This window comes from Cheilinus undulatus, linkage group 9 (genome assembly GCF_018320785.1).
Source record: "Cheilinus undulatus linkage group 9, ASM1832078v1, whole genome shotgun sequence".
NCBI classification, from domain to species: domain Eukaryota; kingdom Metazoa; phylum Chordata; class Actinopteri; order Labriformes; family Labridae; genus Cheilinus; species Cheilinus undulatus.
In genome coordinates, this window is record NC_054873.1 from 33,483,332 (window position 1) to 33,499,981 (window position 16,650).

The 16,650-nt window shown below is 40.4% G+C and overlaps 1 protein-coding gene across 3 annotated transcripts in view; it reads left to right on the plus strand.

The window, feature by feature from the left end:
* The window catches only part of brsk2a (BR serine/threonine kinase 2a), a 271,523-nt gene that overhangs the window by 180,173 nt on the left and 74,700 nt on the right, over nt 1-16,650 (plus strand). For all 3 annotated transcript variants that reach the window (XM_041796353.1, XM_041796355.1, XM_041796354.1), the window contains exons 3-4: nt 5,750-5,835; nt 11,667-11,807. In XM_041796353.1, the coding sequence (XP_041652287.1) occupies nt 5,750-5,835; nt 11,667-11,807 (227 nt within the window). The remainder of the gene's footprint in view (nt 1-5,749; nt 5,836-11,666; nt 11,808-16,650) is intronic.

The window sequence follows — 16,650 nt, forward strand, 5'->3', positions numbered from 1 at the left end:
GGACTCACACATGGGGTGATGAGTTCATGAGGCACTCCTGGTACCTGAGCATGCGAACCAAAGTCAGTCTTTCAGCCCTTGCTCCTCCCAGTCTTACTATACTCTTGTAAAGCCTGGACCCCTTTGTGACAAATTTTCTCCAACACATTTTTGGGCACTGCTGGCAAGACTGTGTGTCTAATACTGACGGAGAAGAGCAGGGCTGGGAAGGCTCAGCTGCTGGATACGGGAGCAGCAGCTGTACTTCAACAGGCACCTGGCATGCTTTCCCGGGCCTTATCCAGCTCACCGCATACTTGGTGTCCAGGACCTGTTGGGCTGGACCAGATGTTTCCAGGGTGACTGCATACATGGTGGAGGGGTCAGCTGGGAGTATACCTGAAGAAACAGAGAATGGGCCTAGTGCAAGCCTGGACGATGGCCATCAGGAAGCACCTTGGTTTAATAACAGCATCACATTAGTCAGAAGAGTAATATACAGCTTGTAAGAGTTTAAGCCATGTAATTTTGTGTATATTCCACCAAGTTAAAAGTTAAAATACATAGTTCTAAACCATAGATTCAATGAGTCATTAAACCATTTTTGAAGAATTAACTTCTTAAAATGCGGTTGTTCTTTCCTTGATTCTTCGTCCATCAGCTGAAGTAAAGTCAAGTAGGTGGAAGGATCTCTCATTTCCCTGATTGGCATATTGCTTTTAGCTCCTCACATTACCGCCCCATCACCTTAACTGTTATTATTTCCCTCTCCGTGGGCTGTTTGGTGCACCGCGCTGCTTAAAAGGTTATCCTTTCCTCGTGTTGTGTTAATTAGCAACAAAAGAGGCTGCAACACTCATGGGGGACGTGCTGGCACTGCCACAGTGCTCTCTTTCTGTCTGGCTCCTCTACATTTCTGTGTTAGTCTTCCTCATTGTGGAGAACTACATGGCTTATGCTTCATCCCTCTCTCGTTGGTATGTCCTTCCTTGTTTTTCTATCCATCCAGTATCCAGCTCTTACATGCACTGTAGCTTCCATGTTAGCATAACCACCACCCCCGTTTTCTTTATTTATATATCTGACACACATGGATGCCCTGTTGACTTTGATCCTCAGATCTCAGTATCAAGGGACCATTCATGCGCTCGCCTAGGGGAGGTGACAGAAATGTCTGTGTTTTTCTTATGTGTATGTGAGAAAAAAAGAGAAAGAAGAAAAAAGAGGGAGATATGCAATAAGTGGAGAGTGAGAGATGACAGGGTCTGTGATCCAATATTTTCCCCTATGGGATTTTGGGTCTGGTTTCTGTGTGACATGTGTGACAAGAATCTAATCTCCGTGCGTCTTTGTTGTTGCCTGTCTTCGACTCTGATCCTCTGTCCTCTATTACTGGACTCTTAGCCACGCTGATGGAACTATTGATGTCAGTAGTCATTTGTTTGCTCTTCCATTCAGCCATTCCCATCCAGGGCTGTAATTTAAAGAATCAATGGCAAGCTGATGGAGCTATGTTAAACTGAATCTAATGACACATGTGAGCAACAGTGATGCTGTTGCCTCATTTGTCTGTGTAGCGCTTGTCTTCGTACATCGTCCCGTTTATTTTTCTCTTACAAAACACCATCTGCACCTCAAATTACATCTTAATTACGAGTAATAAATCACATTTGACATACTTTCAAATACAACATAATCAAGCTTAAATCTAGGGATGAAGACAGCGGTGTTCTCTAACTGAAGACTGATGTATGCTTACCTGCAGCCTGGTATTAAGATATCCTTTATGTTTTTTTTTTTGTTTTGATGTTTGTGCAGCTGTTGTCCTAGTAAACCACTGACTATATTTAAATATGGGCAGCAATCTCTGCCTTCTTTTGCTGTACAAAAGTGAAGCCAAAATATTCCTGCTTGCACTGGCTTGATGTGATTTGGTTTAAGTGCTTTTTACTTTGCAGATCATGCTTATCCCTTACACCCATTCACTCTGCATTCACATGCTGATGAAGAAGGCTGCTATGTAGACACATTGACATGTGACTGCAGGAGCTTGGGATCAAACCCCACCTGTTTTTTGCACTTCCTGTCATAAAGAAACGTGGTCCAGTTCTGATAAAACAACTGCTATACTATAGCTACATCTGTGCTGAGCACTACAGAGGCAGAAGCCATTGCTATTGGCTTTCAGTAAAACTAAACCCTACCTGTAGCTACCACCTCTACCCCCTGATTGGTCAGATCTGTTCTCAGACCAGGCAAAATCATTCCAGATTGGAAATATACAAGATGGATTTGCCTGATGACAGACATGGAATCTGGCCCGTTCATCTGCTTAGCAAGGTTAAGAATCAAGATTTATTGGGTGTGTATTAACTTTGTAGTTTGATCAATGTCTCATCTCTTAACACTGAGGAGGCGGGATTAATAACCTCAATTACAGCCAATCAGCAGGAGTAGTAGGGGTGGGAACCACTAGTGGCCCCACAATACGATATTATCACGATACTTGGGTCTCAATTTGATATTATTGCGATTTTTAACATTTTGCAATATAGTAGGCCTAAGTATTGCGATACCATAAATTGACATATATTGTGATCTATACAATTTTTTCAACTGTTTAGCTGATTTAGCATTAGTCTTGCCCTCATGTTTGTTGAATTTCCACATCATTTTATTTTCATGTCGCACTTCTTGCAAATCTCATGTGTCATGTCCATCTCATTAGTGCCCTGCTTGAAATCCTAATGTCCTTCCACTGGTGCTGCCATGTTTGTGTACTAACTCTCTCCTGCTCTATGACTGTCACCTCTGCCACTGGACAAACAATTGTCCAAATAATTAATATTATTTTTCCATTATCGTAGACTTTCAGTTCATATGAGCAATTAATTTGAAAAAATCGATGCTTGGTGGACGAGACGATATATCACCAGACAAAATATTCCGATACTATGCTGTATCGATTTTTTCTCCCACCCCTAAAGAGTAGTAGTAATTTTCTGGCTTCACTCCTAGGTTGCTGTATCTCCATTCATCTTAATGTACAATCTATGGAACCCGACTTATTGATCGATTTATTTTGTCAGATAAAGGCACAGATAGCAAACTCAGTGAATTGCCTTGCCAAGCCCCTCGTCCACAAACAAGCTGCACTTCTCGCAACTTCTACTAATGATGTCTACTCTCCAAGATAACCGCTGCAGCTACTTTACAAGACACGTTATCTGCTCCTGTCAAATAGCCAGTTTGGATTAGTGCCAGGCTTGCTCTCATGTTCGACCCCTGCTTCTTTTTTTCCTTTCCACCTATTTGTGTAACCTTGTTGGTGTTTCTAAAAATCAACATACCAACCTGTTGAACATACAAGGGCTGTAAAAAGTGAGGGTGTGTGTTCATTTGGCCACCTGTCCATCTGTCCGTGTTCATGTGTGGGGGTTTCAGTGAATGGTGACCAAGGGCCCGCTAATAAAGGTTTAATGAAGTGCTGTGGAGACATGGAGAGCTCTGTCCACACTCACAGATGTGAAACTTAATGAGAGAGTGTGAAGCCTTGTACCAGAGCCAGGCCAAGAGAGAGAGGATGGCCACCTGGCATTTAAGCTAGCATAGAGAAGAGCGTGTAGGCTTATAAATGTAGTATAATCATCTATTCAATAACAGAAGACATTTATTATAGGTAGAAGCCATAATTGTAGGCTATTAAATAAAACTGTAACTGTGTTTAATGCTAGAAAGAGCAAGGGTTGCTTTATAGACTTATATTAGTGTGTTAATCAACTGCTAATCTTGCAATAAGCAGGCAGTTGTACAGTTAAGTCTTCACATTAAGCCTCATTTCTCTTATTTCAATTAACTGAAAGGAGGCGCTTAGAGGAAGCTTAGAGAGCCAGCTGCTGGCTCTGTAGCATTTCGACAGCTCATCTCTCCCTGAGTCCAGGGCAGCATTAGTCTCTCTGCAGGGAGCCCTGCTGCCAGCTAGCTAGCTTGCCTCCATGGGCTCATTCTTAACAACGCACCTTAGCCTCAGGTGAGACAGTGGCAAAGTGTACCGCCGCTGATAGTGCTCATTAGTCTCTGGATTAGCCCTGATTAGCCTAGCCGTTACTCCCACTGATACTCCATGCTAATGCTAACAACGTATTTACCCTTTTTAGCCAAGCTGTGCGCCTTCCTTTATATTCTCTCATGACTTTTTCTTGGCTGCAGCTTCAAGAGCAGTCGTGCTGCATTGCATTTTCCACTTCAGGAGATAAATTTAAGCTAATTCAGCAGGTTTTTAATCATCCAGAGTGCAACATGTTGCTACGATAAGGACAGGAATGCTATCTTTTTGGCAGAGAATAAGCACAGATAGGGTACATTGCATACCTGAGCTGATGATTTTCATTAATAGAAGCTGTTCAGAAATGAGGAAAACAATGTGAGAGCATAATTAAGAGGGTGGGACCTGATTTTACACCCAGTCAAGCAAACATCTTTGCACTGAACAGAGTTTTGACTTTATTCCACATGAGTGTTCATAAAGCTAAGTCACGATGATTGTGACACTAAAGCAGCGTGAAGGCTGTCAAAGGCAAAGTGACAAAGTGAAATTGACTTTGATGAGACTGAGATGAGGCAGAGGAGCCTTTATCTCACTGTCCTTTCATCTCCATCATTGTCATTCAAAGCCAGGCACTCAGCAGTCAGAAGAGGATGAACAAAAAAAAAAAAAGAAAAGGTGGAGGAGAAGGATGAGCAGATAAGCAGGAGCGGAGCAGGAGAGGAGCACAGGGGGCTGAAGATTAGCGCTGGCTTCTGTCAGAGTGGGCTCCATGCTGATTTTCAGTGGCAGCTGTACATGCTGACTACAACCTCCGGAGATGCTGACACAAATCCAAACTGATCTGCTCGATTTTGGTCTCACAGTGTGTTTTAGGTGTTTCTCAGCAGCTCCATAAGCAGAAAAAACTTCTGTGGACTCAGCCTTCCTCTTCTTCTGGGCGTAGTTCTGTATGAACAGTCACCATCTAGGAAAAAAATCCTCCTCTGGGAGACTTTGATGTACCTGAGTGGACATCCTGACCCCGATTCACCCACAGGCTGTACTCTTAGTGGACAGAAATGCTCAAATACAGGATGTCTCACTCTGACAGACCTTTTCCTTCATGTTTCTTGTCTAACCAAGCTGATTTATGTTCACCTGAGGCAAACTGCAGGATTATGAAATGCGATTGCGAGGTATACAGCAAGGCTTGTTTTGTGAGTAAAAAAAGAGGACACTTTTTTTTTTTTTAAGATAAGACAAACACCACCTGTTTTCCTTCAGTGTTTTTGAAGCAAACCGCATTTTCCAGGCGAGATAGCAGCAGCACTCGCTGACCTGGATGCCAAGCAGAGTGTGGGCAAAGCTTATCTCTGTCCTCTCTGTCAGGAGAAAGTGCCAGTCAGCTCCTTCCATTGGTTTCCTTATTCCTCTTAAGCCCTTGTGCAGGTGGTGTGAAGTGTTATTACAGATTGCGTCCTCTCAGATTTGTCTCTCCAGCAATGACCTTCACAGGTAACCTTAAGAAAAAAAAAAAGGGATTGGTAAGAAGTCATCACAGGTATTTTTTGTGCTCCTAGTCCTTCAGGTTTGGCTGCAGTGAGAGAAAAGTTCAAGTTGAAGAGGGCATATTAGGACAGTTTGTCCTAAAGTGCTTTAAAGGAACAAAGATGTATTGATGGTATAATAATCAAATATCTTTTTCCTCCCTTCTTTCCCTCTCTCTCTCCTTCTTTTTCACAGGTGGAGCGGGAAATAGCTATTCTGAAGCTCATAGAACACCCACATGTATTAAAGCTACATGATGTCTACGAAAATAAAAAATACTTGTAAGTATCACCAGGGGCCTATGGTCCTGCTTTGGCTTTATATACACAGGAATAGAAAAATGTTGTTGGAACTTAAAACTACTAGGGCCCAAGTCCACAGCTGCACCATTTTGTGCTTGAAATGCCCACAACCTCAGTTTCAGAGCACCTCTCACATAATTTTTTTTATTTGCCTAGGTTGTAAACGCTGATGTCTGCTGGTCCTTTTTGTAGCTTAAAAGTTGTTTTTAAAACCTCCCAAATGTCTTCCTTTATCCAAGAAATCAAGATGACTTTATTTACAGGGCTATAAATAAGACTGACATGACACCTGTCATTCACGTAAAGTGCACTTAAGCATTTATGAATGTTATCAGTGCCATTCGGTCAAGTATGTCACCTTTAATGTTGACATTGATCCCTTTTTCTTTCTTTATACAGTAAGATAAGGCTGTAGCTAGCTGTCTTAGCCTAGCATAAAAGCTCGAAACAATAGGGGAGAGAGAGGCAAGATCTAGTTTTTACTTATGTGGCTCTCCAGGAAAGGAAAAAAGCTGCAGGACAAACAAACAGAGGGCAAGGTGCAAGTTGGGAAGTCCACTGGTGTAGTTGTGTGTGTACAAGTGGGTATGTTCTTAAATTATTGCATTATAATTGACCAAATGACACTTTATCATAAATATTCGTAAAGCCTCCTTCATGTGAATGATAGGTGTCATGTCAGTCTTATGCATTCTGCTTCAATAAAGTGTTTCTAAAACAATTTAAAAATATAAAGAAATTCCTTCTGAGTATTTAGTGGCTTCAGACACGGAAACTTTACCCCCAAAAAGACAAGCAATATCAGTTTTGCCTCTGCCATGGATGTTAACAAAACTGGTATCATAAGCCCCATCCCGTCTTGATTTTGATTGGCCAGTAAGGAAGACATGACAATAATGAGCATGGCGATGCTCTAAAAATGAAGTTTACAACACTCAGGATGCTGATTGCTTAAAATGCTGGTCTGTACTGGTTTTGTGGTAAAAAATGGTCGTGCCATCATAAAAAAGCATCAGCTGTGGACACAGCTCTCATGTTTCCAGGTAGCCGAGCTATGACCAAAGATTAGCATCAAGAAGGTTATCGTACATCACTGTTTTTTCCTCCTGACGTTATACCTTGAAATATGTCAGGCTGTATAATTCCTGCTCACCACTTATTCCTTTGTCATCACTGTCGTAAACACATTGTCCATTTGGCCTACCCTAAAAGTTTTGGAGATAACTTTTCTTGCTTACACTTTAACTGTATAGCTATTTGAATGCAACTTAAAACCTAAAATACAGTTTTCCCCTTTAAACATGCAAACTGATGATTATGCAGCTTTCAGTCAGTGCTTGTAAAACTAGGGCAGGTGTGCACATGTTTCTCAGCTGAGCAGCAGATGATCCGTGAGAGAGCTACCGGTGAAAAGAGAGACTCAAGTCTTATCAGATGAAAATCAGGAAACTTCCTCCTCTCTAATCAGTCTCATCCACAGTGACAGACACTGCACCTGCCAAGAGTCACGAGCAGTTTCATAACCATATTAGCATTTCTTAATGACACAACAAACACCGACAATACCAAAAAGTAAAGATACAAGTTAGAGTTGAATGTTCCTGTCTGTTGTGAACATCTTTCACTTCTTTCATAAACTTTAAAGAACAGCCCCTGCAGATTGATTCATGGGTCTTTAGCATAGAAAATGAACAGAATCATATTTTTGCGTTTAACAGTTAAAACTTCATGCTTTACTTGAGCTGATAAATTGATATGAAATGTTAGTTGTCACACATCACAGCACATACACTGACTTCTAGTTAAACCAGCATTATATTGTAAGTTACAATGACTAACTCTTTTTGTGTACTGATTCATAAATATACTGCACACACTAAATTACTCACAAGTAGTATATTTAGAGATTATTTTAGATGCCAAGCCAGTATTTAGATCCTTTTGTCAGCCTACAGAGCAGCTTTGATTGGAGTATTATGAGTGGACGCTAACAATAGCCGTAGGAGGCGGATGCTCCATTTGTATTGGCATGAAGCGTTTAATTCTGTCGCGCACACCAGGGGACTGCTAATATGGAGAGGAAGTCTCTGTAATGTAAACACCATGACACGCTTATCAGAGAGGCAACACCAATGCATTAAGAAACATTAGCCATGGAGAGTGGCAGCCGCATTAGCCTGCTGCTGCAGCTTTGTACACACATGCACATGCTGGCACACACACACATCTATTAGCTAACTTTAACAGTGGTGAGTGACAAGCCCATCAGCAGTTTAGAGTCTCCCTCTTGATCCACAGAGGACTGTTTATCAACTCCATTCAATTAGTTCTCATCTTGAGCTCACAGGCCGAATAGGATTGGACATGCAGTACAGTACATGTCATCCATTAAGATGGTAGGAAGAGCAGAATATTTTGATTTATCCTATAATTGGATTATTAAAAGCACATTTTGCTTCATCCAGTAAACAGTTGGTCACTAGTTGCCTCACAGAAGACAAATAGCTTTACACTCATAACACCGGTGACTTGAACACACTGTGCCTCACATCTGATATGTGATTTTAAGAGTTAATATTGTTTAGATTCCTGCTGAGATATCTTCACTTGAAACCCAATAATTGATAGATGTGGAGCACATTTTAAGACAGCAGTCCCTGAGCTTTTAAGATTTATTATGCTGCTGGCACCGATCCTACCACAAGCTGTTTAAACCAGAGGTGAGGGGAAAGTGGATCTGGTTTGATACATCGCCTACCAATATTTTATTCATGGATGTTTCATTGCTAGAAATGAATGAATGATCACATCATGATGTTAATATGATTTATGCCACTGGGAATGAAAAATTGCTGCTGAAAAAAGCTCTGATAGTCTGAGAGGGCATGATGCACATGAGCACACTAGATTTGTAAAGAGTTATTATGAATATAGCTACTGTCAAATTTCAAATTAAAGCCCATCCCAGTTTAAGCCCATCCCTGGTCCCTTTTACAAGTCTGGTGAAGCCACATGATTTTAGAAAATTAAAGTAGGTCTCAACTGAGACATTAGGAGTTGTATTAATGTCCTGGTCAAAAAGGTTTTTTTTGTCTTTTGTGTGAAATTTTGACATTTAAACAGCTGCTTTAAAAATTGAAAGATATTCTCATCTGTTTACAATAGGGATGGGACTTTACGGTAGTTTCAGTACTGGCCCACTTTGTTTTTTATGGTGTACTACTCATTAGCATTTTAGATCAGCTCTGACTGATATAGCAAGAAGTGATGATATAAGTGAGGGTTATTGAAAATATAAAGAAAAAACAACAACACTGAGCTCCTTAGTAAGAACAAGATAGTTTAAACTTTTTTCAGCAATCGCCATCAACTCCAAGACACTCAGAGAAAAGTTTACTGAAAAGTATAAGTCAGGGGATGGATACAGAAAAATGTCAAAGACAATGAACATTCCCAAGAGTTCAGTTAAACATACAACTGTTGGCCGGGTTCATCACCAGTCAAACCTTGATGGTAGAGTGGCAAAGAGAATGTCACTGTTGCAGAAAACTCATTAACTCTCTACTAGAGTTGACCAAAAGGCACGTGGGAGACTCCATCGCCCAGTGGAGGAAAGTTCTGTGGTCTAATGAGACATGATCAGACAAGACGCCATGTTTGGCAGACACTAAACACTGCACATCACTAAAACACACCATCCCCACTGTGAAGCACCCCCACTATGGTGGCAGTATCATGCTGTAGGGATGCTTCTTAGCAGCCAGCCCTGTAAGGCTTGTGAAGGTAGAGGGTATAATGAAAGAGGCAAAATATAGGAGAATCCTGGAGAAGCAATTCGATGAAAGCTACACAAAAATGGTTTAAAGACAACAAGGTGAATTTTCTTGAGTCAAAGCCCAGACCTCAATCCAATACATAATATGTGGAATGGGCTGTTCACTCCTGATCTGATCATCCAGATGTGCACGCCTAATTGGGACCTATCCCGACAGACTCAGTGCTGTAATTGCAGCCAAAGGTGCATCTACTAAATACTGACTTGAAGGAGGTGGATATAAATGCAGTCACTCATTTCATTGAGTGTGTTTATCTAATTAACATTACTTTGTAGAAATCTCTTTTCAAATCAATAAAAGTATAAAACATCCAAGGGTGTGAGTGCCTGATTAATAGAACAATACTTAAATTACTATGGCCACAATGATGGCCTCCCAAGTACTCTTCCCATCCTTCATAGATCACTTGTCAGGGGTTAAATTAACAGAGGTCTCTTGCTCTTCCCAACAGGACAGCAGGTCAGGATATATGGGCTTGAAAATCAAAATCAATCCATTTATCTTTTAATTTTTTTAATAATATCCTTACTTTTTACACAGTTAAATATTCTCTTTGGTGTGCATTTATACTTGTTAAGTCTTTTCTGCTAAAAGATTTTGTTTTTGATTAATAAAGGCATGTTGTATATTTACACCTGAGTTACTTTTAATTTGGATACTTTCTTCCGTGTTTGAAAAAAAATCTAAAACATGAATAGTTAGAAAATCTATTCTTGTTGGCCAGGCATAGAAAATGGTTTAACAGCCATGTAAGAGCAATGGATAAAGCAGTGACATTTTGATGATACTCCAGTGATTTGGTATTGCACTTCTATTAAGTTGGGGTACCTGTGAGAAAAGGATTAAACAAGGATTAGTCCAAATCTGTGCCACATATCCTCACCAAAGCCCAGGTCAGGCTCTTAACGTGCTGGATCTCACTATTCCCATAATGCAGCTTGTTAGAATCTCTGTATCAGACTTTGCCTTCATGTTGAAACCTATTTTTAGGGCAACCTTCCCACTTGTTATCTCCAGATTTAATAAATCTTTTTATTTTGCCACATGTCATAATTCACAGCAGATGCAAATGGCAGGGAAGTTCTACAGACAAGAAAAAATTGATTGCGTTAAAAAGTTTGGAGCGATTCTTTCACGATAATCAGTCAAATTGAAGGGTTTATTCATGTATACGCACTCTGTATCCACAGCATGGAGAGATGGGAGTAGAGAGAGTATTTCACTGCCTGTCTGAGTTTCAATTTGTCCTAGTGAAGATGGAGAGAGTCTCAGTACAGGATATACGAGCAGGTCAGTATGGAGCAGGGGACAGGGCACCGCTGGCTTTCAGCCCACGGATGCAGCTTTAGGTCGGGGTCAGCGCAGATTTATCTCCTCCTTGTCCCCTCAGAGCCCCGGAGCAGACTGTCTCCACTGTGAGCCAAACCACACATGCTCAAAGGCCAGCACTAGAGTGGCTCTAAGAAATATGATGGCAGGGAGGATATATGGGCATGTTTGAGGAAGCAAGAGAATTACTCAAGTACCGTGTTTACACATTGGGAACTTTAGAGGATTTCCAATGTCTGCCTTCTTTGTTCTCTTTGCTTTTCAAAGCCAGTAGTGAGATACACAAGCTAAGAAATCCCATATGTCGAGGAGCTTTCACACACTTTCCATCTTTCTGAAGCATAATGCAACTAAATTATCCCTCTGATCCCAGCCGTTGGGGGCCAGAGTACACAGTATGTCAGAACCCTTCATATATACTGTGATACATAGTCAACATATTTCACTCTCTGACTTTAGGGACAGCTTTCACATGACAAAATGAAAAATAAGTAGGATAACTTTGGGGAGATGAGGACACAAATGCTCAGCCATCAAGAATAGATTTGTTTTTTACTGTCCCTACAAGTGAAATTAGTCTTTTCTATGTATCTATCTTTGCTTTTCCTTGTTTTAACTTTACACCTCTTGCTCTCTGTCTCCTAGGTACCTTGTGCTTGAACACGTGTCTGGTGGTGAGCTGTTTGACTACTTGGTGAAGAAAGGAAGGTTAACACCTAAAGAGGCCAGGAAATTCTTCAGACAGATCATGTCTGCGCTGGATTTTTGCCACAGTCATTCCATATGGTAAGTACCATGATCCAAAGGATTTCCATGTATGTTTTAAAAAGGTTGGACTGGTGGAGGTTCTTTGTCTGGGTCCTTTTCACCCTTGTTAATACGCCCAGAGACCACCGGTGGTTTTTTAGCCCTTGGGACATCCACAGCACAACCAGGGGCTCATGGCAACCATACTACCTGTCCATACAGTACCCTAGACTTCTCTAAAGAGGAGAAAAAGCTGAGAAAACAGTCAAATTCATCACAAGGCCATTATGTCAGCGAGCTAATGTTAGCAGCTAGCTCCGCCAGCCTTTACTCCTGAATATCATACTTGATGTGGTTACTCATCACTTAGGTTGAGTAGTTATGAGTATAACCTTCAACAGCCTGCATCTTCTTTTTAAAAACACTGCCCTACTGCACTGTTCCTACATCACAGGAAAAGCTAAGCCTCTCAGGTTTACTTCCAGAAAAGTGGCAGGAAAAGCAGCCAGCAGCCATGAATTGAAGCTACAGCAGCTTCTGTTGTCAGGAGGCTTCATTACAGTTTTAAAAGAGCATTTGACTGGGATTTCAGGTCCATGTTTTAAAGAAATGACAGGTAATTAGTCTATCTGACTGGTAAATTTTGTGTCAGCTAACTGTGCATCCTTAGTTTTCATTGTGCCTGATGTTGCTGCAGCAGCACCCAGCACGATGGCCATTGACAAAAACTTCAGATCATTTGTCATCATTGACTCTGAAAAAAACAAAAACAAAAATCAAAACATTTTTAAATTCACATTACGGTGGGTCAAATAGCAATCAGTGGTGCCATTTTCCAGTTTGATTTGAGAGGACTGTTACACAAATGAGCACATTTAGATAGTGGGTCCTTTTATTGATGGGTTCCTAGTTTGACAAATGAGGTCAACATCATCAACAGGAGTTCTGTCATCACTTTCATTGCATCTTCACACACAGGCTACTGCTAGAAACAGACACACAGTCTTGAGGCATTTATTATAAACGAGCTCATTAAAAAGCATTTTTTTCATTACTGTAATCAAAGCAAGGCAGTGGTTATTTATAAATATCCCTGGATGCGTTGTTAATGTATTACCGTGTTACTGCTCAACTTGAATGCCACACTCTGAATGTTAAGAGAACAAAATTATATATTAGTATATTGTGAAGTAATGGCTTTCTATAAAGAGAGTGAAGTTAAATTTGTCTGGGTTTGTTGTTTTCAGCTCTATTGACACACCAATAGGACATCTCTTTCCTCTGTTTCTTTATGTGTTGCTTGGAAGCTCAAACATGTTTCATACATGGTTGTTTTTCCAAGTGAAGCCCTTTCTCTCCAACCTTTACTTCTCTACCACACTGGGAAAAAGAGACAGTCCCACCTTTTTAGGGAAGGAAGGGAGGGGAGTAGTTTGTCTGAAGAGAGCATTAGTTTTGGTTTAAAAATTTGCTCTGAAAGTCATATTTATCCTTTAAAACAGTCTTCCTATCAGCATAAAAGCATCAAATATATTTAAAAGATGGAACACCTGATAAACACACGTCCCCAGGAGGTAAAACAAAGTCAAATTGCTTGTCATACAACATTGAACAAATAATGTGAGTTGCTGAAGAAATGAATCTTCCTGAAGTGAATCAACAATCTAAATTTCAATCAGTTTATTCATAGCGTCAGAGTGCTGTGCTGTTTTCAAACCAGTGAATCAGTATGGAGATTACAGGACTGAGGAAATTTGATATTGCTTGTTTATGGAAGTGTTTATTTTTGCCTCTTTCTCTTAAGCTGAAAATGGTTTAAACAAAGGAAACACTTCTATCATCTCACCTCATTTCTAAAAAATAAAGGTGAATCCAGACGGTGAGCTTTCCATCTTTGCTGTTTTTATGGTTTACAGATGGTGTGCTTAAAAGGATCAGGTATCATTTCAGCAGCAATAAAAGGAGTTTTCTGTTAGCTCAGTGTGTATTTCCTTCTCTCTGTTCTGTGCTGAGTCCTTGTATTTTCTGAAATGCGCTCCCAAGTAATTACAAATGTGACACATTGCGTTTGGCTTCAGGGGGTAATTTAACTGTTTACCAGCTCATAGACTAGAGGCAATCATATATACTTCACAAGTCAAACATGTCAGCAGGGAATAAAACAGAGCGCTCATTTTTGTGCATTTTTATTTTTTTTATGTACGTTATGAGAATATATGTGATGTATGTATCGGTTATGATCCTAAAGCAGAGAGTGAGGTGGTTTTTCCTCTCCAGAGATATACGCTTTTGCATAGACTCCAGAGAGTTTCTCTCATGTGCCTGCAGAGTGCAGAACAAGGACCAGAGAGCAGAATGAGTTCAAGTGTATTTATTTTTACCACGGTCACAAGCTAATCCCCTGTGACTTTGCAGGGAAAAAAAAGAGTAAGATCAGATAGGACCAAAAGATATCACTCACGCATTTTAGCTGTGGCTGTATCTAACAATGTAGAGCACATTGCACATTAAAGAATCAAGAATCAATCTTGAATCAATCATGGTCAGTGTAATTTGGCTTTTTTGAATAGAAGTGTTACAAAAGTCCTCTAATGTCAACGTTCAAACATATTTCAACAACATTATGCCAAATAAGCAAAAATATATAATTTGAAATGATTGATTGCATAAATATTCACCCCCTTTAAAGTGACTGACCTAATCCAACAGAGGTCCGATCAATTGTGCTAGTGAACTGGGAGTCTGCTAAATAACATTGTAACATCATTAAGAAATGGAAGGAATGTGTCACATGTGTAAATTTGGCTAGATCCAGTCATCCGATCTCACATACTGGGTGACCATTCAAGAAGGAGACTAGTGAGAGAGGCCACCAAGACGTCTATGACTACTCTGAAGGAGTTACAAACTTCAGCAGCTGAGATGGAAGAGACTCTGCATACAACAACTGTTGCCTGGGTTCTTCATCGGTCAAAGCTTTATGGAGAGTGCCAAACAGAAAGCCACTGTTGCAGAAAACTCATATCAAACTTCGGCTGGAGTTCACCAAAAGGCATGTGGGAGACTCAGTGGTCAAGTGGAGGAAAGTTTTTTGGTCTGGTGGCAGATGCCAAACACTGCACATCACCTCAGATACAACCCTACCATAAAGCACGATGGTGGCAGCATCATGCTGTTGAGATGCTCCTCAGCAGGCCAACCCTGGAAGGCTTGTAGAGGTAGTGCATAAAATGAATGCAGCAAATATAGGAGAACCCTGGAGGACAGTCTGCAAGAGAACTATGGCTTGGTAGAAGATTTTTTTTTTCCAGCAGGACAATGACCGGAAGCATACAGCGAAAGCTACAGGAATGGTTCTGATTGAGACCTATCCACAAAGATTTAGTGCTGTGATTGAAGCCAAATATGCATCTACTAAATAGTGACTTAAAGGGGTGAATACTAATGCAGAAAATCAACCTAGATGTATACATTTGAAAAAAAAAAAAAAGTCCAATATGCGCTTAAATCGTATAAAGTGTTCTCCGGCATAACTCAGTCTTTGAGTGTAGCTCTTGGAATGTTTTACACAATGCCAGTGTTTGCAGCATATCACTCCTGAAGCTAAATTCATTCAGAAAGCTCCTAATTTTACTGAAATGGCACCAATTTATCTGAAGGTTGCTGATGGCTTACTTTAGCTCCATCTGACTGCATCAAAAGGGTCTGAAAGCCTAGAAATGATCTACCAATGTCTCCATCCAACGGGAAAAAATGTTCACATGTGGAGTGGGAAAGCTTTGCTTCTTGAAATACTATGATTTGTCTTTATTAGTGTATATTTCAAGCTTTTGCATTGTATATTACAAATGCTTATATCATGATAATGATAATGTGAGGCCTCAATCTCCAATCTCTTAAGATTTTTCTTAAATTTGTTTTTGAGAGACCTATGAGGCACTTTTTTAATATTCCAGTGTTGTTAGTCCTGCTTACACTGCCTTGATATACACAGGTGAGGGACTAACCATGATATTCTCATAAAACCCTGGCCCATATGTGACTGCAGCACTACAGGTACTCCTCAGTCAGTCCATTCATCATTGTAACTCATGAAGTCCCATAATGACATTGCACCAATGCTATTGTTGCTTAAAGGAGAGAGAGAAGCTCTTCTACTCCTGAGTGTATGTAGGGTTTTATCCTTCTACAAAATCGCATCTATCTGTTAAACAGTGTTATATTCTCTTGAACCTGGTGTTTGTCACTTAAATGCCCTGGGAGAAGGATTAGCATAACGCTGCACGGGCAATTAAAGGCAACAAAATAATCGGATTGTCATGCTATGATTAGGTACGCTTTAATTTCATTGATTTGTTATGCTTTGCTTTTTGCACAGTATATTTTAGAGGAGAGGCAATTACCTTTCTTCTGCTGCTGTTTCATAATAAAGAGGTTTGGAGCCATTGAAAGCTGCAGCACATTTGTGATAGAATTACTTTATATAGTTCAGATTGTTCTGGGATGATCTAACTGAGTGTATTTCATTTTTTAAAGCATCAAACAGGTGGTTGGATGGTCTTGTGCTGAATTCCCCAAATTAAGTAAAACAGATGCTAACTCTTGTACCACTGATAGAATAAAAGTGTCCCTCCTCTGAGAATGAAAGTTAGAAGTCTTTTATCAGTCTGTGTAAATAACCGACTGTGAGAAGAACAGATTAGGCCAATTAGGAGAAAGCATCTGGGACTGACATTAAGTGCAGACACATACATAGATTATCACAGCTCTCTTGTTGGAAGATTCACTTGCAGATTTATCTCTCCCTTCTTGTTTTACTTTGCAGCTGCCTTTCTGTCTTAGCCTCTCAAATCCCCCCGCTAACACTCCTGGAAAATGATGC